The sequence below is a fragment of the Tupaia chinensis genome, unplaced genomic scaffold (assembly GCF_000334495.1).
Source record: "Tupaia chinensis unplaced genomic scaffold, TupChi_1.0 Scaffold144276_1, whole genome shotgun sequence".
NCBI lineage: Eukaryota > Metazoa > Chordata > Mammalia > Scandentia > Tupaiidae > Tupaia > Tupaia belangeri.
In genome coordinates this window covers 5,216,106-5,241,820 of record NW_006204133.1, presented here as the reverse complement: position 1 = coordinate 5,241,820, position 25,715 = coordinate 5,216,106, and the positions used below count along the sequence as shown (strand labels likewise).

Genomic DNA, 25,715 nt, shown 5'->3' with positions numbered 1-25,715 from the left:
TCTTTGTTATTTTGTTTATTTTTTTCTATGAGCAAGAGAGACAGACAAAGACAGAGAGAGAGACAGAGACAGCACCCCTAGCAAGTTCTTGATGCCATAATCCATCCCCAGCCTCAGCCAGCCCTGGATCATGGGCACGCATGTGACTGACAGACTGAGGAGGGAGGTCTCTGGGCATGAACCAGGAACTTAGGAACCTTCCCACGTGGGTAGCTCTCCAGAGCATCCATGGTGTTTTTTTGTTTGTTTGTTTGTTTGTTTTTGAGAGGTTTTTGCCATAGGGCTCATGCACTTGCCAGAGAGACAGAGAGAGACAGAGAGACAGAAAGCAAGAAATCACCCCTCAGGGGGGATGGCCACGCCGCAGTCCCTTCTCCTCCATTCTCCTCTCGGGATCTTGGGCACGCACGCACACACGCCCGGTTTGAGTTTTAAGCCACTGGGTCCAGGACGCGAACCGTGGTCGACTACATGGGAGTCCAGTGACATAGCCGTTACGCTAACTGCGGGTCCCGCAGCCATGGTGTTTTAACACTCCACCGCCCTCTAGCCTCTGTAGGTGCTATTTCTCCTCTGCCTTTTTCTCTTCTGCAGTGCTACGCATGTCATTTTAGATTCATAGGATCTCTTGCAGCTGGAAAGTCAAGCACTATTTCCATGTTACAGATGTCAAAATGAGGTCCAAGAGCTCATCCAGGATGACAGAGACAATAAGAAAGCTGAGAGCTGATGTTCCTGACTGAGCAAAGCACTGCTTCTAGCAGATACACATATATTGTCCTACTTAATGTGTGAAAGGAAAACCGTTTCTCCCTGTATGTTGGAATTTCCTCTCTGCTAGATCTTTGGCATACTACGTAAATCCCCAGGATTTCCAAACACTGGGACTTGGCTGCCTTCTCGCTTTACTAGGTTTTACAGCCAAAAATCAGTGCAAAGGGCATCCTTGGGCTCCCTCTCTCCTTGTCACTCTTCTCTATGATCAGTTCTTTTATATGTATGTGTGTGTGTATATATATATATACACATTTTTTTTTTTTTTTTAGAGAGAGATTTTTGCCATAGGGTGCGTGCGCTCGCCAGAGAGAAGAGAGACAGAAAGCATGAAATCACCTCCCAGGAGGGATGACCATGCTGCAATCCCTTCTCCTCCATTTTCTTCTTGGGATTTTGGGCACACATGCACGTGCGCCTGGCCAGTGGGCCAGGGTAGAATCATGGTCAATTATGTGAGAGTCCTGTGACATAACCGTTATACCATCTGCTGGACCCAGTCATTAGTTCTGATGTATCCTGATGGGACCTCTCTCCAGTGGTACTTTACTGGGATTCTTCAACAGTTTTTTGGAAAGATAATAATAGCTAATGTTTATTGAACACTTCCTACATGACAGCCCAGATCTACATTCTCAATAGCTCTTGAAATTTAATTCACATTCCGTATCATTTACCCTTTTCAAGGGTACCTCCATGGTTTTTACTATATTCTCAGAATTGGACAACCTCATCACAATCAATTTTTAGAACATTTCTTTATCCCAAAAAAGTAACCTAGTACTTACGAGCACTCTTATTTTTTTATTTCTCTGAAGCCTTCAGCAATCACTACCCTATTTCTGTCTCAATAGAGGTGTCTGTTCTAGACATTTCATGTAAGTGGAACCAGGCAATGTCTAGTCTTTTTGTGTCTGGCTTGTTTCATGCATGGTTGACTAATATTCCATTGTATGGATATACCATATTTTATCCATTTATCAGTAGATGGACATTTTTTTCCATATTTCGGTCATCATGAATAATACCGTTGTGAACATTTGCTTACAAGTTTCTGAGCGGATTTTCAAGTCTGTTAGGTATGTGAAGAGACTTCAGAAAGCTAATGGAATGACAGAATTAAAGTAATATTTTATTATGGTACAAAAATGTGAACCCCATGCATAGTTTTTTCACAATACACACTTTCTGTGAACTCTTTGAGGGTCTTTCATTTAGTACAGCCAGGAGCAGAATTTTGGGGTCAAACAGTGAGTCTGTTCGAACCTCCTGAGGAACCAGACTATCTCCAGTGTGTCTGCACTGTTTTATGCTCCCACCGGCAGTGAGGGGCTCAGAGTTCCCACATTCTTCTCAACAATTGTTACTATTGGACTTCTCATACTTCATGTTCAGATGCAGTTGTCTTGTGGTGATTCTCAGTGTTACTCATAGCAGAAAGGATGCGTATTTGGTCACAGGAACTTATTAAATGACCTCCATGTGGTGGTGCCTGCCCTCAGTGCTTGTTCTGACGTTTGCTGTGACGCTAGAGTGTGCGATGCACATGTGCACAGGCACTGCAGGGGCATGGCGCCGTCTTGCGGATGGCACTGAGCTGTTGGCTCGGGCAGCAGGTGTACTGGATAGAGACACGCTTGTTCTTAGTGGTGGCCCCTAAACACCTTCTTCTTTATTTGAAAGTTGGTATGAAACAAATGTGGACGCAGGTCCTCCGCCCCTGCTGCAGCTCAGCACGAGCTGCTGTGACTTGCGTTACTTGCCATGTAGTCCCCCTGGCTTTGGCCATCCCCTAAGGGGCAAGGGAGCTGTCCTTCCAGGAAGAAAGGCAGCAGGTGAAGTGCCTGGCAGCTTGAGCCATGTTTGTGAAATACATACAGGACATAAGTGGTGACCGCCCTTCAACCAGAGACCACATGGCCAACACTCTGGGGATGGGAATGCAAATCTTCCATTTAAATGCACTGGACAGAGTCAGCTCTCAGGGAACTTGGGGTCCTTTGTGGGACCCTGCCTTCCAGTCTTGCAGCGCATGAACTTTTAGAGCATTTTTGGTGCTTCCTGCCTGGTGTTCTCCCAGCTGTTCTCTGGAGAAAGCGCAGGCCCTCGCGCTCACAGGAACCAGGCGCATGGTGTCCACAGAGTTGGCATTATTTCCCTGTCTCCCGGACGACTTCCCTGGCATGCATGTATCTTCACTCCACGAGGGGGCGATAGTAAATCCCGTGGGCCGCGTCATCACTGTGTGAAACTCGGCCTAGTAGGGGCATCTTTACTGACGCCTTGCCTGGTGAGGTTGTATTGCAGGGAAACTACAACCGGATTGTGTCTGAAGAGAGATCGCCCAGGCCGTGTGCAGACTCCAGAGTCACAGGTTACTACCTTGCACTTAGGTGACATTTGAAAAGCTGTTATTTTCCCAAAGGAAAATAGCTTAAGTTTTAAAAAGATGAATGTGTGGATGCTGGTCATGTAGAAAATTGAAACAAAATGAAACTAGACAGTGGAAACCTCACTACACAGAGGCAACCACTGTTTACGTTTAAGAGAGAGCCCTTGTGCATATACGTTTCTTTCTGTAAAGTTTTAAAGGATTTGTGTAAATGGATCATCCTGCAGATGCGACCCCACACACACCTTTAAGTTGATGCATTTATTTTCTTAAAGAGAAAGAGAGGCCTCCCTGTCAGGGTCTTCATGCCTTGATCCTCCAGAGCCCTCCAGCCAGCCAGGATCGTGGGCATGCCCGTGTGTCCTTTATGTTGAAGTAGACTTGGGATGTGAACCCAGAACCTTCTCATACAGCCTTCGGCATCGGGCGGCAGTGCCTCTGTGGCCTGTGCCACTGCAGGCAGACCTATTCATGCTATTTAATTTTTCTTTGTTATTTTGTTTATTTTTTTCTATGAGCAAGAGAGACAGACAAAGACAGAGAGAGAGACAGAGACAGCACCCCTAGCAAGTTCTTGATGCCATAATCCATCCCCAGCCTCAGCCAGCTCTGGATCATGGGCACGCATGTGACTGGCAGACTGAGGGAGTTCTCTGGGCGTCAGCCAGCCCTGGATCATGGGCACGCATGTGACTGACAGACTGAGGAGGGAGGTCTCTGGGCATGAACCAGGAACTTAGGAACCTTCCCACGTGGGTAGCTCTCCAGAGCATCCATGGTTCCCCAGCCTCAGCCAGCTCTGGATCATGGGCACGCATGTGACTGGCAGACTGAGGGAGTTCTCTGGGCGTGAACCAGGAACTTAGGAACCTTCCCACGTGGGTAGGTCTCCAGAGCATCCATGGTGGGTTTTTTTTGGAGAGGTTTTTGCCATAGGATGCATGCGCTCACCAGAGAGACAGAGAGAGACATAGAGACAGAAAGCGAGAAATCACCCCCCAGGGGGGATGGCCACGCCGCAGTCCCTTCTCCTCCATTCTCCTCTCGGGATCTTGGGCACGCACGCACACGCGCCCGGTGTGAGTTTTAAGCCACCAGGTCAGGGACGCAAACCGCGGTCGACTACGTGGGAGTCCAGCGACATAGCCGTTACGCTAACTGCTGGTCCCGCATCCATGGTGTTTTAACACTCCACCGCCCTCTAGCCTCTGTAGGTGCTATTTCTCCTCTGCCTTTTTCTCTTCTGCAGTGCTACGCATGTCATTTTAGATTCATAGGATCTCTTGCAGCTGGAAAGTCAAGCACTATTTCCATGTTACAGATGTCAAAATGAGGTCCAAGAGCTCATCCAGGATGACAGAGACAATAAGAAAGCTGAGAGCTGATGTTCCTGACTGAGCAAAGCACTGCTTCTAGCAGATACACATATATTGTCCTACTTAATGTGTGAAAGGAAAACCGTTTCTCCCTGTATGTTGGAATTTCCTCTCTGCTAGATCTTTGGCATACTACGTAAATCCCCAGGATTTCCAAACACTGGGACTTGGCTGCCTTCTCGCTTTACTAGGTTTTACAGCCAAAAATCAGTGCAAAGGGCGTCCTTGGGCTCCCTCTCTCCTTGTCACTCTTCTCTATGATCAGTTCTTTTATATGTATGTGTGTGTGTGTATATATATATACACATTTTTTTTTTTTTTTTAGAGAGAGATTTTTGCCATAGGGTGCGTGCGCTCGCCAGAGAGAAGAGAGACAGAAAGCATGAAATCACCTCCCAGGAGGGATGACCATGCTGCAATCCCTTCTCCTCCATTTTCTTCTTGGGATTTTGGGCACACATGCACGTGCGCCTGGCCAGTGGGCCAGGGTAGAATCATGGTCAATTATGTGAGAGTCCTGTGACATAACCGTTATACCATCTGCTGGACCCAGTCATTAGTTCTGATGTATCCTGATGGGACCTCTCTCCAGTGGTACTTTACTGGGATTCTTCAACAGTTTTTTGGAAAGATAATAATAGCTAATGTTTATTGAACACTTCCTACATGACAGCCCAGATCTACATTCTCAATAGCTCTTGAAATTTAATTCACATTCCGTATCATTTACCCTTTTCAAGGGTACCTCCATGGTTTTTACTATATTCTCAGAATTGGACAACCTCATCACAATCAATTTTTAGAACATTTCTTTATCCCAAAAAAGTAACCTAGTACTTACGAGCACTCTTATTTTTTTATTTCTCTGAAGCCTTCAGCAATCACTACCCTATTTCTGTCTCAATAGAGGTGTCTGTTCTAGACATTTCATGTAAGTGGAACCAGGCAATGTCTAGTCTTTTTGTGTCTGGCTTGTTTCATGCATGGTTGACTAATATTCCATTGTATGGATATACCATATTTTATCCATTTATCAGTAGATGGACATTTTTTTCCATATTTCGGTCATCATGAATAATACCGTTGTGAACATTTGCTTACAAGTTTCTGAGCGGATTTTCAAGTCTGTTAGGTATGTGAAGAGACTTCAGAAAGCTAATGGAATGACAGAATTAAAGTAATATTTTATTATGGTACAAAAATGTGAACCCCATGCATAGTTTTTTCACAATACACACTTTCTGTGAACTCTTTGAGGGTCTTTCATTTAGTACAGCCAGGAGCAGAATTTTGGGGTCAAACAGTGAGTCTGTTCGAACCTCCTGAGGAACCAGACTATCTCCAGTGTGTCTGCACTGTTTTATGCTCCCACCGGCAGTGAGGGGCTCAGAGTTCCCACATTCTTCTCAACAATTGTTACTATTGGACTTCTCATACTTCATGTTCAGATGCAGTTGTCTTGTGGTGATTCTCAGTGTTACTCATAGCAGAAAGGATGCGTATTTGGTCACAGGAACTTATTAAATGACCTCCATGTGGCGGTGCCCGCCCTCAGTGCTTGTTCTGACGTTTGCTGTGACGCTGGAGTGTGCGATGCACATGTGCAAAGGCACTGCAGGGGCATGGCGCCGTCTTGCATTCCCTTAACTATCAGCTGTGCCTATGGGTATAAAAGTGTTTTCCTTTGTATCTTGCTCTTCCTTTGTTTTGTTTATAGGTTTTTGCCATAGGGTGTGTGCACGTGCCAGAGAGAGACAGAAGGAAAGTCAGAGAGAGAGAAATCACCCTCTCCTCCCCAAAAAGGATGGCCGCACCACAACTCCTTGTCCTCCATTCTCCTCTCAGCATTTTGGACATGTACACACATGTGCCCAGTGTGATGTTCAAGCCTCCAGGTCCAGGACTCAAATGTGGTCGGCCACATGGGAGTCTAGTGGCTTAACCACCATGCCACCTACTGGCCCCTTTCCTGCTTTTCTTATTTTGTCTCCCTTCTCGCCCAGGGACCTCGAAGCCAGAGCACAGAATGAGTTTTTCCGGGCCTTCTTCCGCTTGCCGAGGAAGGAGAAGCTGCACGCAGTCCTGGATTGCTCCCTCTGGACGCCATTCAGCCGCTGTCACACTGCAGGGCGGCTGTTTACCTCTGACAGCTATATCTGCTTTGCCAGCAGAGAAGACGGCTGCTGTAATGTCATCCTTCCACTCAGAGAGGTAAATGCTGCTTTTTACCTTTGCTGCCCTACTGTGTGCTTTCTGAAGCAGCCTCGGGTCATTTGCACCTTCAGTTGCTGGCTATGAGATGGGACAGGAGAAGCCATGTTCACACAACAAGGCTTTGCCATCTGAAGATGAATATCTGGATTGCTGGGCTTCCTGAGGGACGCATGGCCTGAATTGAACCATCCCCCCACTTTGGCCAGTCCTTTTCTGTTGTTACTATGGCAACCTGAGATTTGCCTAGAAGTGGCTGGTGAAGATATGGTACTCTATCCTCCACTCATGGTTAAAGTAAAGCTGTTATTAAAAAGTACATGCCTAGCAATTAAAGCTTTCCCAACAGCTTTGAGGAATGAATTTTCCCGTCACCCGCAATCAAAGAAAAAGAAAAGGCAACCTACAATAGGCATCACCTTTTGAAAATAAATGGCCACAATTACTGAGCATTTATACTCTCTTGGCACTTTCCTGAAAAAGTAAAAAGAAATGCTTCCTTTAGTTTGGATTATAAACCTTCCTCTTTTTGGAAATGGAGGGCAGCTTAAGTTTCCTCCCAGATCGGAGCAGGTTTTAATCCTTTGATTTCAGGCCCACGACAACTCCCACAGCTCTCACACATGGAGCCCTCAGGGTTCTTGCCTCTTGTAACGTACATATTGAGCACACTCTGGAAAAACTCAAAACTCTCACTCATGTGATCACCTACCTCTAGGTCATTATTATACACAGATGTCTTTATTTTACGCTGTTATTTATCAGTGTACCAAGAAATTCAGGAGCTGCCTTTCATACTTAAAACATTTTTTTTGGTGACATATACACGACATAAATTTTATCCATTACAATTTTTTTTTCTTTATTCATGATAGAGCAACACGGTTTGTTCACACCATGATTCCTTTCCTTTAGTCTTCCAACCCATCAGATCTTGCATATTTTGACCAGGTTAGGGATTTGACCTGCAGTTGCCACGTGGTGGCTTCCAGTTTCTCTTGAGCAGGGCAGTACTACTGCACCACAGAGTGGGCCGGCTTTATCCAGTTCTCAGTGTACAGCTCAGTGGCGTTAAGTGTATTTGCTATGTGTGTGTAATCATCACCTCCACCCGTTTTCAGAACAGTCTCATCTTCCCAATCTGAAGCCCCATACCCACTAAACCAAAACTTCCCATCTTTCCTTCTCCTAGTTCCCAGTAACCATCATTCTACTTCCTGCTCCTGAGAATTTGTCTACTCTATTTGACTTTGTATAAGTGGATTCATACAATCTTTTCCTTTTGGGTCTGGCTTGTTTAGCTCAGCATAATATCCTTCAGATTTCTCAATATTGTAGTAAATGTCATAATTTCCTTCCTTTGTAAGGCCGAGTAATACCCCGTTGTATGTGTAGATCACATTTTGCTTAGCCACTCGCTGGTCAATGGAAGCTTAGGCCGCTCTCTCTCTCGGTGACTGTGGATGCTATTGCCTTGCGTACTTTTTAACCTTTGCACCAGTTCTGGCTCTTCCTTGTCTTTGGGGAAATTTCCTGAATATGTGATTAAGTGCCTGCCTGCCTCCTTTCTTCCTGCACCTTCATGTGGCCACGTTTGTGACAGGTGGTGAGCATTGAGAAGATGGAGGACACGAGCCTGCTGCCAAACCCCATCATCGTCAGCATCAGGAGCAAGATGGCCTTCCAGTTCATCGAGCTCAAGGACAGGGACGGCTTGGTGGAGAGTCTGCTCATGCGGCTGAAGCAGGTCCACGCCAACCAGCCCGTGCATTATGACTCCTCCCCAAAGGACGACATGGTATGTGCCTTCATAACTGTGGCATGCCGTGAATTGAAATGACCTCGTTTCACCACCTCTAGACCACCTCGTGGCCTCCAGAGGGGAGTCACATAAAGTGGGTTTCTCAAGGATGAGAAAAATGCATTAAAGACTACTTAGCCTGGTGCCAAATGGCATCATTCTGGTGCCATTTCTGCTACACTGGGTGGCCTGAGTGGATGTGCCAGAATAGAAGGGTCCATGGGAATCACCCCATAACCTGGAGGGGTTGGTGGTACTCCCAGGTTCAGAGGTTGACAGGATGCCCCTACATGTGTTAGAGGGATTGATGAGTGCCCCCACAGATTAGGGGTGACAAGGTCACCCTCCTCATAGGTGTGAGGCCCCAATCCCCTGCCCCTCAGATTGGAGCAGGGGTGACTTGTTGAGCGAGGAGCTCCGCTGCCTGCAGGTGGTTCTGCTGCAGAAGTGGACCGTGGTCTGTTGGGGCCTAATCTGCTCCTTCCTCCCTTCCTCCTTATTCTTGACCTCTTCTCACCCTAAGCAGGTACCAGAAGACAAGAAAGTGCAGTCTCTCTGTCCCCTGGAGCTGTTTTCTCCAGAAGTGGCCACAGTTCCAGCAGCTGCAGGGCAGCTGCACACTGGAAGTTGTGCATGGCCCCAGGCTCTGTGCGCTACCAGCAGCTCCCCGGGAGACCATGCGGGCCTTTTCTTCCCGAGGATCATGTCCCGTTGGGTCTAACGTTGGTCTCTTCCTCTCTTTAGTAGTTTACGTCTGCTCCGTTCTTTCGTCCAAAGGCAGACCGTCCCTGGTTAAAGCAGTGACTTTCTCTCTGTCTCTCTCTTTTGCTGTGCAGGTGTCACCTGTGTTTCCTTCCACAAGCATGTGCAGCGACCACAAGTTTGGGGACCTTGACATGGTGTCTTCTCAAAATAGCGAGGAAAGTGGGAAAGAGAAGCGCCGGCAGCTGCCCCCCGAGGCCCTGATGGTGGCCTTCCAGCAGGCGGGTGGCCAGAGCCCTGACTCCCGCATGGTGGGTGGGCAGCTGTGCCCTGGCCGGTGCAGGGCGGGGGTGGGCGGGTGCCCAGGGGTCGCAGCTGCTGCGGGGCACGGTGCCTGTTGGCACCAGCTGAGCAGGGTCTCAGGAGTGCAGAGGGAAGGGGTGGGCTCAGGCTGCCAGGCAGCCATGGGAAGCCAGTCCTCTCCCTCGTCTTAGAGGGAAGGGGTGGGCTCAGGCTGCCAGGCAAGCATGGGAAGCCAGTCCTCTCCCTCGTCTTCCGCACTGGCAGAAAATGAAGGCGGGCCATTGAGCTGATGAGGGCCGTCCCTGCCCTCCCCTTCAGGAACACTCATGCTGCCCTGGGCTGGTGGCCTAGGGACCATGGGGCTGTTCCTGGGGTTCTAGGAACAGACTCAGGCTTTCTCCTGTCTGCCTGTGCATACCTCATTGTCAGATTCCTCTTTTTTGTTGTTTGTCTGTCTTTTGGGACAAAGGGTTGTCCAGTTCTAGGTTTGCTGAACTAAAAATAGTCTTCTTATATTTACTTATAGTTTTCCTCTTTTGGGGAGAATTTGCATCCAATGTCATTTATGATCATGTAAATATAAAAATAATTGAACTTTGAAGTAAAGCGGAACCATGACAGTGGGATGCCCAGTCACAGCGCGAGTGCCAGGCGGTGGCCGTGAAGGTCCAGCTGCTTGGTGGTCTCTTCAGGCCCTCCGTAATCTGTTGTTTGCTTTACTTATCGGAGATAGTCTGGGCCTTCTAGTGTGTCCCACACACAGAAGCTCAGTTAGCTCTTGTTGAGGAAATGCATGAGCAGGAGAATACAGATAATTAAACACAAGTGTAAATAGCTTGTTTAGGGCCAGCCTGTGGCCCGACGGTTAAGGGAGCTGGATCCCACGTGGCTGAGCTTGTGGCTCCAGTTCCAGACCTGATAGCTTGAAAAACGCCAAAGAGTGAGAGAAGTGGAGGAGAAGGGGTTGCGGTGTGACCATGCCCCATGGGGGATGCTATCTCCCTCTCTTATCTCTCTCTTTCTCTGTGGCTAGTGTACATGCCCTCTGGCAAATTAAACAAAAATAGTTCATTTAAAAGGCATAAAATGTTCTTGTCATCTAGGGATAATTTAATTGACTTGCTTATTATTTTATTATTATTATTATTATTTAGAGAGATTTTTGCTATAGAATGCATGTGCTTACCAGAGAGACAGAAAGCGAGAAATCATCCTCCAGAAGGATGGCCATGCTGCGGCCCCTTCTCCATTCTCCTCTTGGGATCTTGGGCGCGCACACGCATGTGCCCAGTGTGAGTTTAAGCCGCCAGGTCCAGGACTCGAACCACGGTCAACTACTTGGGAGCCCAGTGACATAGCCATTATGCTAACTGCTGGCCCTGAGGAATGCCTCATTTCTGCTAATGAGAACAATGTAATTTTTTTTCAGTTTTCGTTTTTCCCTCTGGCTGTCAGGAAGCTCAGGACAGACTGACGCCCCCTTCCTCCCTTTACCTTCTGAGCTGACCTCTGTTTGAGCAGCTGGATCAGGCGCCCCATCCCGCTGCACCTCCTGTCTGATTTGGGCTGCTTTCGTATTTGGACAGATTTCTTGTTTTAATCAACCCTGCTGTGGAAGTTGCATTTTATTTGTGCAAATGCGTTCACTGGGCTCTCCATTCCTGGAAGGCAGGACCTCTGTCATTCACCTCTGCACCTGCTCTGTGCAGCAGATTCAGAAATGCAACCGGGCCCAGCCTGGGTGTCGCAGTTCGTCGTGTACTGAACTGTGGTGCTGGAAGCCAGGTGACTTATGGGGGACTGGGATCCCCAGGTCAGCCTGAGAACACAGCAGGCCAGTCACTCAGGATCCTGAGGATCTGGAGGTCTGGGGGATGGGGACTTGGGATGATGAGACCCTGTTACAGGGTGTTTTTCTCTCTCGTGTGCATGATGTACTCTCTCATAAAAACATACACAAAATTTAGTGGGCCCTTCATGTCCCTAGATTGCAAATGTGAGTTTTCAACCAACTGCAGATTGAAAATATTTAGAAAAATAAAGACCAAAATACAATACAAGGTCAGACAGTTTTAAAATATAGTATTACAACTACTTAGCATTGATATCCTGCTAGGAGTTATAAGTAATCTAGAGGCGATTTAGACACCCAGGAGGATATGCTCGGCATGTGCAGATTCTATGCCATTGCATACAGAGGGCTTGAGTGTCCAGGGTGCTGAGGTGTGACAGTGCTGCGAATCTGGCCGTCACCTGTCACTGCTGGTGCGTCTGTTGACAGAGGCAATGCTGGCCCTGTTCGGGATTGTGGATGGGTACGTGTGGATGAGCATCTTTGTACATTGAGACTCTTCCCATTTCCAGTCCAGAGAACAGATAAAAATAAGTCTGTGGAATGACCACTTCGTGGAATATGGCAAGACCGTCTGTATGTTTCGCACAGAGAAGATCCGGAAGCTCGTAGCCATGGGGATCCCGGAATCTTTACGTGGGAGACTCTGGCTCCTTTTCTCAGGTGAGTATTTCTGGTATCGTCAGGCCAGCTTCTGCACTGGGAGCAGACACAGGAGGAGGACCACTTCGAGCAGCATCACAGATCATGGGAGTGCAGTGTCTGTTGGTCCTCCCTCCTGTGAAGACACCTGGTATCCACAGAGGTGAAGTGCAGACTCCTCTTCTGCCCTGTGTCTTCCTTCCACACCACTCGACCCACTCAGGGTTGGCCTTGTGGGCCTCACTCTGTGGCTGCTGGGTAGCAGATGGCATCAGGATGCCAACCTCGGACGGAGATGACTTCACTGAGTAGGCTTCCTCTGTCTCTCCACGTTGACATAAGCAGTCTCCTCTGCTGGGCAATGGAGGCAGGGCCTGGGGACCTGTCCCCTCCCCACTCACTCTTCTGGGCAGGAACCAGGAATCTTTCACACCCTCATGTCAGCCTCTTGCCGGCCCTTCTCCCATTACCTCTTTGCTCTTTGACCTGGTCTTTCCCCCAAATAATCCTCCCTCTCTCGCCCAAGATGCTCAGGCCTGGATTTCCATTTTCCTGGGCACTGTAGCCATGGGCTTGGCTGCTGTTTGTGGGGGCATCTCACTCCTTTGCCCTCCTCATACCCTGTGCTGTCACCCACCCCTCTGCTTCCCGCCTGTGTTTGCAGCTGCCTACCAAAGCAATGCTACTGAAAACACCTGTTTTCAAATGTAAAGCGTCTTGTGTATTTGTGTATTGAATGAGAACAGTTTATATGTCTAGTTGAGAAACAGCACGTGGAGTAACAAAGGTTGCATTTCTCACGATCCCACCACCTGACGGAGATGCCTGTGCGCCCTGGTTCCCTCCACTGTGCGATGCACGTTTTCCTGGGGGCCACATTCTTACATTCTCATCTGGGGACATCAGTGCATATGGGGCTCTCTTTTCCTAGTGACAGAACATCTCCTTTGCTCGCAGGAAGATGACTGTAGTGTTTACGCTGTAGTAACTGCGGCACGAGGGACAGCCTTAGTGTAAACGCTGCCTCTTACATAAGCATGCTACGGCGACTGTGTAAGAGGTGATGGGGGTGGCCCTGTGGCTAAGGGAGCCGATCCCCTATGGATGACCATGTGGTCCAACTCCTAGCCTAAGCAGCTTGAAAGAGACACCAGGTGTGTGTGCATGTGTCCCCCGAATTTCGACAGGGTGGAGAAACAGAGAAGGGATGTGTGACCACATCCCGACCGAGGATGCTTTCTCTCCCACCTTCCCTCTCTGTCAAGCACACATGCCCCCTGACCAAAAACAAGTAAAGCGAGGGATCCTCATCAGTCACTGCAGACGGGAGAGCTGAGGGGCATCTTTTAACTGCATCCAGTCAGAATGTTACATCGGAGCCCCGCCTTGCTGTAGTGGGGCTGGTTTCTGTCCTGCATTGTCCTGCCGTGGTTTGAGCGTCTGGACCCTGACCCTCAGAGTTTTGGGTTGGCAGCTTGTTGCCTTCTTAGTGTTTGCTAGCTTTGCTCAGTCATACTTGTTCCTTGTCATGTGCTTCAAATATAGGTTTGAAAAATGTCTTGTTGAATAAGTGCATGACAGTCATGTGTGGGTACGTAAGTGTCCACACCCTGGGGGCTCAGCTAACTCCGGGCGTACTGCTAAGTCCTTTCCCGTAGGGACTTGCCCGCTCTATGTAAGTCCCACTTAGACACATTATCTTGTTTCTTTTGCTCCCTTTCTTTTTTGTTTTGGGACCGGGCCACGTGGCAATGAAGTCCTTTTGTCTCGCAGTATTTTTATGTCCCAGGAGTCATGAGGCCCCGCTGGGGTCCTCTGACGCAGCGAGCTCCTTCCCCGTAGTGACACTGCCCTGGTGATCTCTACCCCTTGAAATCTCACTCTCAACTCCTCAGGCGCAGTGACAGATCTCGCCTTGCACCCCGGCTACTACGGGAACCTGGTGGAGGAGTCCCTGGGGAAGTGCTGCCTGGTGACAGAGGAGATAGAGCGGGACCTGCACCGCTCCCTGCCGGAGCACCCCGCCTTTCAGAGCGAGACGGGCATCGCTGCCCTGAGGAGGGTCCTGACCGCCTATGCCCACCGCAACCCCAAGATTGGATACTGCCAGGTGAGGGCCTGGGCTCTGTTCTCAGCCACCTGTTCTGAGGACCGTGGGGGAAGCTGCCCGGCTCGGTCTCTCCCTGAAAGGCGGTGTTGAATAGCAGCCAAAGGAAATTGCCTTGTTCAAACAGGCTGATAATTTGGGGTTTAAAACCCTAGCCAGCACCGGAGCAGTGTGCATGTGGAGTCAGTGCTCAGAGCGCCTTCGAGCTCAGCGGCAGGATGGACGCAGTAGAACTCTGCACCTCTCCAGATAGCAGGAGGACGGCAAAGTGGCAGCGCTCTTTGGGGAGGAAAAGACGATTAGGGCAGATGGTTCTCCTTCAGGATGTGCTCTGAACCATTCCTGAATTGAAGGACGTAGGCAACAAGCACAAAACAAGAATCCGTAAAGTCATACAACAGCAGCAAAAACCCAGCACAAGACTAGATTAGAGAATCTTCTGACTTGCGCTAGTTTAAGAGGGCAGCTTGGTTTTCCTGAGAAGCAGCGCGATCAATGGGCGAACCAAGAGGTGTGTGCGTCTAAATATAAATGTGGAGAAGAGCCAGATCTTTCCCATCCCGAGGCATCGCAGCCGAATCCAGTGTCTCCTCACTGGGGCCGGGGATGGAATGGTGGCCAGTCACCAGCTAGGCACATCTTGCGAGGACCTTCTATCACAGTTATCCCACCTCACAGGTATCAGTGTGGCTGGGGCTCACTACTTCTCTTACTTACAGATCTTCACTTTTGTGGATCTTTAGGGCTTGTGAGTTTTTTACTTTTTTATATTTTATTTTTCTATGCGAGAAAGAGGAAGATAGGTATTTTTGACAAGGTCTTGCCACATCTATGTTCTTCCTGCCCCCAGTTAGCTAGGATTACAGATGTGCAGCACTCTGCCTGGCCAGGTTGGTCTGGGAACGGAACTCGGGCCTCCTGTTCTTCTCCAGCATAGCACAGTGGCACCCTACAACCTGTGCTACCACGGCTGGGCCTGGGCTTGTTTTCTTGTTGTTGTTGTTATAGGGTGTGTGCACTCACCAGAGCGAGACGGAGAGAGGGGGAAAGTGGGGAAGCAATCTTCAGGGGACATGGCAATACACAATACCTTTTCCTCCATTCTTCCCTTGTGATTTTGGGCATGCACACACATGTTCCCAGGATGTTTTTCAAGTCACTGGGTCTGGGACTCACACTGTGTAGTCGGCTGTGTGGAATCCAGCCACCTCAACCACCACACCACTGGCTGGCTTAGGGCTTATATTTTTAATGTCTCTTGACACCCTGTGGCCTGGTCAGTAACTGTTTCTCCTCTGTGTCCCCGAGCAGTCCATGAATATCCTGACCTCTGTGCTGCTGCTGTATGCCAAAGAGGAGGAGGCCTTCTGGTTGCTGGTGGCAGTGTGTGAGCGGATGCTGCCTGATTACTTCAACCACCGGGTGATCGGTAAACCTCCTCCTCTCTCTGAGGAATTTGGGCAAGACATTTGTCATTAGTTCTGTTTATAGAATCCTCCTGGGTCACTCAGATAGTCTGCACAAACATGGTCTGACTCTTGAATTTGCTCATATGAATATGAGGAGTCTTCACAAAGCTCATGGAAAATGAATATTAAGAAAAAAACATACATGGATTTCATTTTTTTTTGCACCAAAATTAATTTGTGCCTTAATTCCATTTTTCTGTGAACTTTTTGAAGACTCTCGCATACATCTTTTTGTGGAAAAAAATAATATATATATATATATAGTTGGTTTTCTTAAGTATTTCCCTAGGAGGAGAACTGTAGAGTCACAGGTTAGATGTATTTTTTTACTTAGTAAGAAACTGTCAGCTTTCCAAAGTGGATGTAATGTATTAACATATCTGACACCAGCGATGTATGAACATTCCAGTTGCTCTACATCCTTGCTAACATTTGGTGTTGTCTATTTAATGTTTGCCTTCCTAGTGGGTAGCCATATATCATGGTTGTCCTAATTTGCATTTTTCTGATGATTAATGATGTCGAACTTATATCTCTGTGCTTACTAACCATATTTTATCATCTGAGTGTCTATTCTCTTTTTGTACGTTTTAGAGAGTTTTTTGCTATAGGGTTCATGTGCTCGCCAGAGACAAAGAGAGACAGAGAGACAGAAAGTGAGAAATCACTCACCATGGGGGATGGCCACACTGCTATCCCTTCTCCTCTATTTTCCTCTCTGGATCTTGGCCATGCATGTATTCACCCAGTGTGAGCTTTAAGCCACTGGATTCAGGATTTGAACTGCAGTCAACCAGGCAGAAGTTCAGTGATGTAACCATTATGCCATCTCCTGGTCTCCTCTATTCAAGTCTTCAACCTATTCTTTAAAAACTTATTACCTTCTTCATCTTTTTTTTTTTTTTAATTGCCCAAGGGCATATGCAGTCACTAGAGAGGGGGAAAGGGAGAAAGCACCCTCAGATTAGGTGTGGTCATGCTACAGTCCCTTCATCTCCATTTCTCTATCCCATTGGGATTTAGGGGCTGCAGAGACTCATACTCAGCATGTTTTTTATTACTTATTATTTATTTTTTAAAAATATTTCTTGTAATTTGGGACCGTCACTGGGCTCCCACATAGTTGACCATGTTTTCAGTCCTGGACCTGGCAGCTTAAAACTCACACCAGGCACATGTGCATGCTTGCTCAAGATCCTGAGAGGAGACGGGAGAAGGGATTGCCACATGACACCCCCCAGGGGGTAATTACTCACTTTCTGTCTTTCTCTGTCTCTCTAGCAAGCACACGTGCCCTATAGCAACAATCTCTCTAAACATATAATTTCTTGTAAATTATGATTTATAACCATTATAAATTTTTCTTTCTAGAAATTCCCCTCTGAAACATTGGGTTCAGGTTTTCAGAGGGGAGTTTCTCTCCTTTTACTGCTAAGGGAGTTATAGGGAAAAAATTCCTCCAAAGTCTTCTATTTCCAGGTGTTTGGTTCTGTATACCCAACCTTTTCTGCTCCCAATGTAGATGAAGGTTCAGCTGGATAGGTGTAATGTGAGGCAGTGGACAACATTACGCAGCACTCTGTGCTGTGTGAGCTGGAGTAGCCCCTCCCCCAGAGCAGGTTGGGTGGGCGTCCCTGAGGAGTTCAAGCCAAATGGCTTGGGCCTCCCTATTACTTTTTCTATCTCTTTTGTCTCTGGGATTGCAGGAACTAGGTGCTGGTTCTTGGAAGCTGGAGCAAGGCTGGAGTAGCCCCTCCTCCCCCATAGCAGGCTGAGTGGGGGACCCTGATGAGCTCAAGCTGAGCAGCTTGGGCCTCCCTGTTGTTCTTGGATGGGTGAGGAGTAGAATGATATCAGCACATGTGAGACAGCAGCTCCTACCTTCTATCTCTTCTGCTTAGCATGTATTTTTAAGCTGCTTGGGTCAGGATTTTGAACCATGGTTGACCATGTGAGATTTGGCTCCCTTATAATCACTAAAAAAGAACAGGGCTGGTCCACTTGCTGCCTTATCAAGTTGAAGGAGTCCTTATTTTGGATTCAAGACCTTTGTTAGGCATATGTATTACTAATATTTTCTCTGGTTTCATATTTGCATTTTTGTTTTGTTAATGGTATCTTTTAAAGAACAGCAGTCTTTAGTTCAATGAAGTCTAGCTTACAGATTTTTCTATGGCTAGTACTTTTTGTGTCCTAGGAGAATTTTGCCTTTCTTTGCTTTTTCTTCTAAAAATTGCATAATATTACTTATATATTTGGTTCTATGATACATTTCAAATACATTTTTCTGTATGGTGTGAGGGAGGGATTGAGGTTCTTTTCCCACCACCACAAAAATGTGGCTGTCTTGTTAATCAAACACTATTTTTTAAAAAGATGATTCTTAACCCATTGAATTACTTTTGTCAGAATTTTTTTTTTTTTTAATTGCCCAAGGGCATATGCAGTCACTAGAGAGGGGGAAAGGGAGAAAGCACCCTCAGATTAGGTGTGGTCATGCTACAGTCCCTTCATCTCCATTTCTCTATCCCATTGGGATTTAGGGGCTGCAGAGACTCATACTCAGCATGTTTTTTATTACTTATTATTTATTTTTTAAAAATATTTCTTGTAATTTGGGACCGTCACTGGGCTCCCACATAGTTGACCATGTTTTCAGTCCTGGACCTGGCAGCTTAAAACTCACACCAGGCACATGTGCATGCTTGCTCAAGATCCTGAGAGGAGACGGGAGAAGGGATTGCCACATGACACCCCCCAGGGGGTAATTACTCACTTTCTGTCTTTCTCTGTCTCTCTAGCAAGCACACGTGCCCTATAGCAACAATCTCTCTAAACATATAATTTCTTGTAAATTATGATTTATAACCATTATAAATTTTTCTTTCTAGAAATTCCCCTCTGAAACATTGGGTTCAGGTTTTCAGAGGGGAGTTTCTCTCCTTTTACTGCTAAGGGAGTTATAGGGAAAAAATTCCTCCAAAGTCTTCTATTTCCAGGTGTTTGGTTCTGTATACCCAACCTTTTCTGCTCCCAATGTAGATGAAGGTTCAGCTGGATAGGTGTAATGTGAGGCAGTGGACAACATTACGCAGCACTCTGTGCTGTGTGAGCTGGAGTAGCCCCTCCCCCAGAGCAGGTTGGGTGGGCGTCCCTGAGGAGTTCAAGCCAAATGGCTTGGGCCTCCCTATTACTTTTTCTATCTCTTTTGTCTCTGGGATTGCAGGAACTAGGTGCTGGTTCTTGGAAGCTGGAGCAAGGCTGGAGTAGCCCCTCCTCCCCCATAGCAGGCTGAGTGGGGGACCCTGATGAGCTCAAGCTGAGCAGCTTGGGCCTCCCTGTTGTTCTTGGATGGGTGAGGAGTAGAATGATATCAGCACATGTGAGACAGCAGCTCCTACCTTCTATCTCTTCTGCTTAGCATGTATTTTTAAGCTGCTTGGGTCAGGATTTTGAACCATGGTTGACCATGTGAGATTTGGCTCCCTTATAATCACTAAAAAAGAACAGGGCTGGTCCACTTGCTGCCTTATCAAGTTGAAGGAGTCCTTATTTTGGATTCAAGACCTTTGTTAGGCATATGTATTACTAATATTTTCTCTGGTTTCATATTTGCATTTTTGTTTTGTTAATGGTATCTTTTAAAGAACAGCAGTCTTTAGTTCAATGAAGTCTAGCTTACAGATTTTTCTATGGCTAGTACTTTTTGTGTCCTAGGAGAATTTTGCCTTTCTTTGCTTTTTCTTCTAAAAATTGCATAATATTACTTATATATTTGGTTCTATGATACATTTCAAATACATTTTTCTGTATGGTGTGAGGGAGGGATTGAGGTTCTTTTCCCACCACCACAAAAATGTGGCTGTCTTGTTAATCAAACACTATTTTTTAAAAAGATGATTCTTAACCCATTGAATTACTTTTGTCAGAATGTCAAAAGTCAGTTAAATGTGGGCCCTTTCTTGGACTCAAATCCTGTTTTCTTGATTTGGTTCTCACAGCGAATGGTCAGGTGTCACTTAACAGCAGGAGTACATTCTGAGAAATATATTGTTGGGTGAATTTATAGTATGAACATCATAGAATGCCCACTCAAGCTAATGCAATATAGTAATGGGCTAGATGAGACAGCCTATTATAATCTCAGGAGACCACTGTCAGTATATGTGGTCCATTATTGATTACAATGTTGTTTTGTGGCAGATGTCTGTAATGTTAATTTCAGGCTAACTTTAGTGATGTGAATCCTTCCTAACCACAGCCTCATGCCTTCTTTTCCAGGGGCTCAAGTGGACCAGTCTGTCTTTGAAGAGCTCATCAAGGAGCACCTCCCAGAATTGGCAGAGCACATGAATGACCTCTCAGCCCTGGCTTCCATTTCTCTCTCCTGGTTCCTGACTCTCTTCCTTAGCATCATGCCTCTGGAGAGTGCAGTGAATGTTGTAGATTGTTTCTTCTATGATGGGATCAAAGCCATCTTCCAGCTGGGGCTGGCTGTGCTTGAAGCCAATGCTGAGGAGCTGTGCAGCAGCAAGGACGATGGCCAGGCCCTGATGATCCTGAGCAGGTGGGCCTGACACTGGCTCCTGTGGCTGGCTGGGGATGGAGGGCGGCAGCAGGTGCTGCATCCCCTAGCTGTGGATGTTTTTTCTTTCTACTCTGCCACTTCCTACCTGTCACCCTGTGGCACAGAGCCAGCCTGCCATGTGGCTTTGTCAGCAGCATGGGGTGAAAAATTCCACCATCTCTTACATTTTTCCACCAAGTGAGAATCTAGAAAGAGGATGGCCATGAATGCTTTTCTCTAAGAAGATTCAATGTCATGAGTCCAGATGGACTTACGGTGGCTTGGATGAGGGTGGAGAGACATGGGAAAAGTGGGCTCTGGTGCCAGCCGGAGGTTTCAGACATTTTACATATAGAGTTTGGTGAGCTTGCATGAAAAAAAAAAGTCATACTAGAACCAGATTGCTAGCTGGGAGCAGATTGGATGACATTTTAAAAGATGTTTTCCTTTCAGAATATTATGGAAACTTAAAATTGCACATATGCACAGAGTGTTGTGCTTAGTCCCTGGAGAGTCTCAGGCCCCCAGAAACCTATAGCTTCACCAGCCTGGCTGTATGGGCACCTCTCCCCTCTCTGAAACGAGCACAGTAGCTGCCCGCCCCTTCCCCTGTGTTGTGTGGTGGTTGAAAATGCCCTGGTAGGTCTGATGGTGGTGGAGGGGTGGGGTGCTGTGGTACCCAGAGGACAGCCCTGGCTTTAACTGGGTGTGTGCTCAGGTTTCTAGATCACATTAAGAATGAGGAGAGCCCAGGCCCCCCCATGGGCAGTCACCATGCCTTTTTCTCAGATGACCAGGAACCCTACCCTGTGACTGACATTGCTGACCTGATCCGGGACTCCTATGAGGTGAGGTGGCTGCCCCATCCCCTGCCCCCTGTCCCCTCAGAAGGGGGCCTTGGAGATAGACCCGGGGGTAGGGTTTCTGGCTACTTCCTGCTTCCTCTGCTAGGGTGCACCTAGGCCCTTTCAGTGAGTGTTCCCCTATTTCCTTGCAGAAATTCGGAGACCAGTCTGTGGAGCAGATTGAGCATCTACGCTGTAAGCACAGGATCCGGGTGCTGCAGGGCCACGAGGACACCACAAAGCAGAATGTGGTGAGCAGAGGATGCCTCGCGAGGGTGCTCCAGGGTGTGGGTGGAGGGGGGCGGAGCTGACCAGGAGAGGAGTGAGTGTCCCCTTGGGTCACATAAGAACACCAGCTTTTTCTTTCTCTTTTTTTTTGCATTGATTTAAAAACGTAATTGGGGAGAGACAGTGTAGGAACAGGATGGGTTTTGGAGTCAGACAGAGAGCAGATGATCCACTGCGAGCCTCAGTTTCCCTAGTTGTAAAACGGGGATAACGAATGAGATATGGTATATCAAATGCCTAGTGCAGATGGCCTGCAATAAGGAAGTTGTTTTTTGGAAGGCACTTCCTGTTTGGCTATATCTGTGTTTAACTGCCGTTACGATTTGCTATCTTTGGTCAGCACTTCAGTGTGACTTGGGGAGAGGCTGAGGATAAAACCCCTGAGAATGATACTGTAAAGCGATCTTTATGTCAGAAAGGACCAGATGCTCTTGGGTGGACAAGGAGCCATCGCGTAGAAGAAGCAGGGGCAAGGCACCCTAGGAGGGAGGGTCCCCTCTGTCCTCTGACCGCGTACCCCGGGGTCAGGCCTACATTCACTCCATTGTGCTTTACTCTTTTCTTAAGCTCCGTGTTGTTATCCCAGAAGTCTCAATTCTTCCTGAAGACCTGGAGGAACTCTATGACTTATTTAAGGTATGAAAACTAGGAGATTATAGGCCCTAGGGAGTTACAGGCCCTAGCCTGGCCCAGCTGCAGGTGCGCAGCAGGTTCTGGGGAGCATGCTGTGCCTGCAGGGGTCTGCGTGCACCTGCCCCTGGCCGCAGAGGTTGGGGCTGCTCGCCTGTCAGCTCTGGTCGGTACCATCTGCTCACTCCTCTCAGAAACCTCTCACCCTCACCTCTGTCAGCAGCTCCCTTCTTAGCCAGGGTCGACATCTTCCCTGGGACCTGGCCCCAGCTCAGCATCTGGACAGCCCCTGTAGTCTGCTGTGCTCTGCTGAGAGACCTCTGTGATCCCGTCTTCACGGTTCTCCTCTGTCTTCATAATATGGGCGCTGGGTTCCTAGTCCACAGTGGATGAAACAGCGATCCTTGTCGAAGCCATCACCTGGCAATACGTTTTAATGCTCATTCTCTCGTCCCATCCCATGCTACCTGTATATTTATCTTTATATTTGTGTGGCAAGACTGCTGGTTAGTTCATATTCTGTTTCCCTTGAAGTAGTCTTCACAGTCTTCAATTTTTAATTTATTTTTAATTAATTAATTCATTTATATTTTTGTCACAAATAGGACTTTTTATTTGTCACTGTTAAAAGTCTGAACTTTAAACAGATTTTTGGCCTGGGGGTCCATATCCATCAGCTCGTTCAACTTTGGCGCCTGTCTCATCTCCAGTAGCTTTTCCAGAGCTGCTACCTTCACCGTGAAGCTCCATGGGTTTTCCCAATTCAAACGTGGGCTTCTTCAGCATTTTGCCTTTGCTGACGAAGACGTCATGGAGAGGGTAGATGGACTGGCAGACCTTCTCTCCGTCTTTTCCAATGCTGTCTGGAATCAGTTTATTGACCACTTCTTTCAAGTCATTTGTCTGCACCTCCCGGGTCAAGATTTCTATCATCTTCCGGATTTGGCGGACCTGCTGATGCTGGGCATAAGAGGCCCTCCTATCTGATGGTTGCCTTGTTTAGTAAACCCAACATAGAAGAGACAAAGCAAATAGCTACCGGTAGTCTTGACATCAACATGAGCTTCAGTCATCATCTGCCATTTTTTGACCATGGAACACATTTTGTCACAGGTGAAGTCCATGCCATGGAAGTTTAGGCAGTTTTTGCCCTGAACGTCCTCAGTAATTAGCTTGAATTTCTGCAGATCTGCAAGACTCACTTCAAACACACGGCCCTTAAGGCCGTCGGATACAATTTTGGTTCCTTGAGTCCTGGTAACCAGTGTCTTCCCAATATTTCTTCTGTCGAACATAGCAGGTGCTTTCACGTCATACCAATCTTTTTTGGAAAATGGATCAACCACTTTCTTCTTGGCTCCCTTTTTGCCACCTTTCTTAAGGCGCTTATTCTTGCCAACCACCATGGTGCTACTCAGAGAGTCAAAAGGTTTTTTCTTATTTTTTATAAACTGTTGTTTATTTTCCTTATCAACCCTATTTCCACTTTGTATAAGAGTCTGAAGAGCAGACTTAAGATCCAGTGGTTGTTCCCACCCGTTCAGTGGCCTGAGCAGTGGGGGCTGCAGACCGGTCTTCAGTGGCAAGCTGAGCACTCCAGTCTTCAGTAGGGAGCTGCTGGGTGGGCACAGAGGGCACCTGCACGCCTTCAGACCAGTCTGCGACCTCAGGCTGAGCAGCAGTAAACTCAGGAGCTGGAGCAGTCCATTCACCCTGACATTCCTCCTTGCTCACAGCCTTTTCAGCTGCAGCCAATGTTTCTGAATAAATTGTTAGTCTATTGTATGGATAACACTTCCGTAGTAATCAGATTTCTAATATTTGGATATTTGGAGTCCTGAGTTATGCTACCTAAACCACCCTGCAAAGAACATTTTCAGGCTAGGTGTTTGCTAGATGTTTTCTTGCTCAAAACAATAAACAAAAATGGGGAAGGGAGGCAGACACATTGGTCTACTCTTCCCACCTTGGCAGAGAAGTGGGAGGAAGCACGGCTGCAGAAAGGAAGCCCGAGGTACCCCAGCTGGAAGACGGCCTGGTTTCCAGAGCTCTCCCCGGGGAAGGGGGACTCAAGCAAACAGGCAGGGAGGGGCCTCACAGTCTGGGTCCCCGTGTCTGGAGGAGCCTTTCCTTTTCGTGGGTTCTTGGCCTGTAGATTCCTACTCCCTGCACGCCTGTGGACAGGATGTGAGACCAGCCAGCAGGCCCGTCTCCTGTCAGCACCTCCTGTCTGCATGTTTCATCGTTTCCTTTGGTGCTTGAAGACAAAACGTAGAGTCAAAGGTTGCTTGGTGCCCCAACCCCTGAGCCGCTCTTTGGCTTTCAAGGAGGAAAATGGGAATACTGGAAACATGAAAGCGGCGGAACAACTGTATGTTTCTTAAGCTTCAAAAGATTTTCTTCTATTTAGGACTATTCTCAATCTGAGAAATTAGGAGACATTGCAAATACAGCTTTATGTCATTTAAAAGATAGCTTCAAATTAACAATAAAGATACATGTTGTCAAGTACCATCCTGCCATTCTTCAATGGGAAAATATTTAGATAAGTCGGTCCTGAATGGCTATTGTTTATTTCCTATTCGTATCTCTCCTATTCAAGATGAATCGTGTGGTTGGTACTTAATGAAATGTATTCTCATATTTGTAGTTAACTCTACAAGTCTTTCACGTATGTAGGGCCAACCACAAACAAAAGCTAAAAAGACCTGCAACTACATGATAACTCTCAAAATGCATGTCCAAGGGAAATAAGTTTCTGAGTCTATGGCACAACCCACGGGTCCTCCTTGGGAGTTCACCCTCCTCCTGGCCCAGAGCCAGCCTCATGGCTGCATCACAGCTGCTCAGATTCCTCTGCTAATGGTCTCGACCTTCTCTGAATTTCCAGGCTTTGATGGTGTGACTTCCTAGACAAGCATTAAAACTTAGTTAGGGGGATCAGCAGGTGGCATGGTTGGTAAAGCGCTGAACACTCCCACGTGGCCGACCACAGTTCTGGACCTGGTGGCTTGCTTTCTCACTTTCCTTCTCTCTCTCTCTCTTTATATATATATATATATATATATATAAATCTGTTTCTTTTCAAATTAAAATAAATGAATGAATAAATAAAATTAAAAATAAATAATTATTTATAAAAAACCAACTTAGTTAGGAATGGGCCTGCAAGTTGCATGGTGGTTAAAGCTCTAGACTTTCACACGGCTGACTGTAGTTTGAGTTCTGGACTGGGCGGCTTGAAAAGTCACACTGGGCACATGTGCATACGTGTACAAAATCCTGAGAGGAGAATGGAGAAGGGGTTATGACATGGCCATCCCTTTAGAGGATGATTTCTCGCTTTTCCTCTGTCTGTCTGCCTGCCTCTGGTGAGTGCATGTGCCTTATGGCAAAAACCTAAAAAATCAAACAGACCAACAAACAAAACTTGGTTCGTTCGTGATGTCCTCTACTTGAGTTTTACATTCAGGTCTGGTGTTTTGAATCAGAATTTCATTTTTAGAGAAAGAGCCACATAGAAATCCCCTTACACTATTTTATAAATATGTGATAAGTTGTTCATAAGGAGTTCATTCCTTTACTTCATTCCATCTATCTCCGAATCTGCAACATGCCCATTCCCGTACTCTGTGTTAACAGTGCAGTGCTTGGGGCCGGCAGGTGGTGTAGTGCTGAAGGTATGGCCAACTGCAGTTTCAGTCTTGGACCTGGTGGCTTGCTTTCTCACTTTCCATCTCTCTCTCTCTGTCTCTC

General features: G+C 47.1%; 1 protein-coding gene and 1 pseudogene across 1 annotated transcript in view; one reads left to right on the top strand and one right to left on the bottom strand.

Annotated features, from left to right (window-relative positions):
- TBC1D8 (TBC1 domain family member 8) overlaps window positions 1–25,715 on the top strand; it is a 124,750-nt gene that overhangs the window by 82,090 nt on the left and 16,945 nt on the right. Inside the window, exons 9-18 of the mRNA XM_006166643.1 lie at window positions 6,546–6,753; window positions 8,357–8,551; window positions 9,391–9,567; window positions 11,924–12,074; window positions 13,949–14,163; window positions 15,472–15,589; window positions 19,911–20,196; window positions 20,915–21,044; window positions 21,194–21,292; window positions 21,897–21,965. Of these exons, the coding sequence (XP_006166705.1) occupies window positions 6,546–6,753; window positions 8,357–8,551; window positions 9,391–9,567; window positions 11,924–12,074; window positions 13,949–14,163; window positions 15,472–15,589; window positions 19,911–20,196; window positions 20,915–21,044; window positions 21,194–21,292; window positions 21,897–21,965 (1,648 nt within the window). The remainder of the gene's footprint in view (window positions 1–6,545; window positions 6,754–8,356; window positions 8,552–9,390; window positions 9,568–11,923; window positions 12,075–13,948; window positions 14,164–15,471; window positions 15,590–19,910; window positions 20,197–20,914; window positions 21,045–21,193; window positions 21,293–21,896; window positions 21,966–25,715) is intronic.
- On the bottom strand, window positions 22,558–23,365 carry LOC106733647 (40S ribosomal protein S3a pseudogene; annotated as a pseudogene).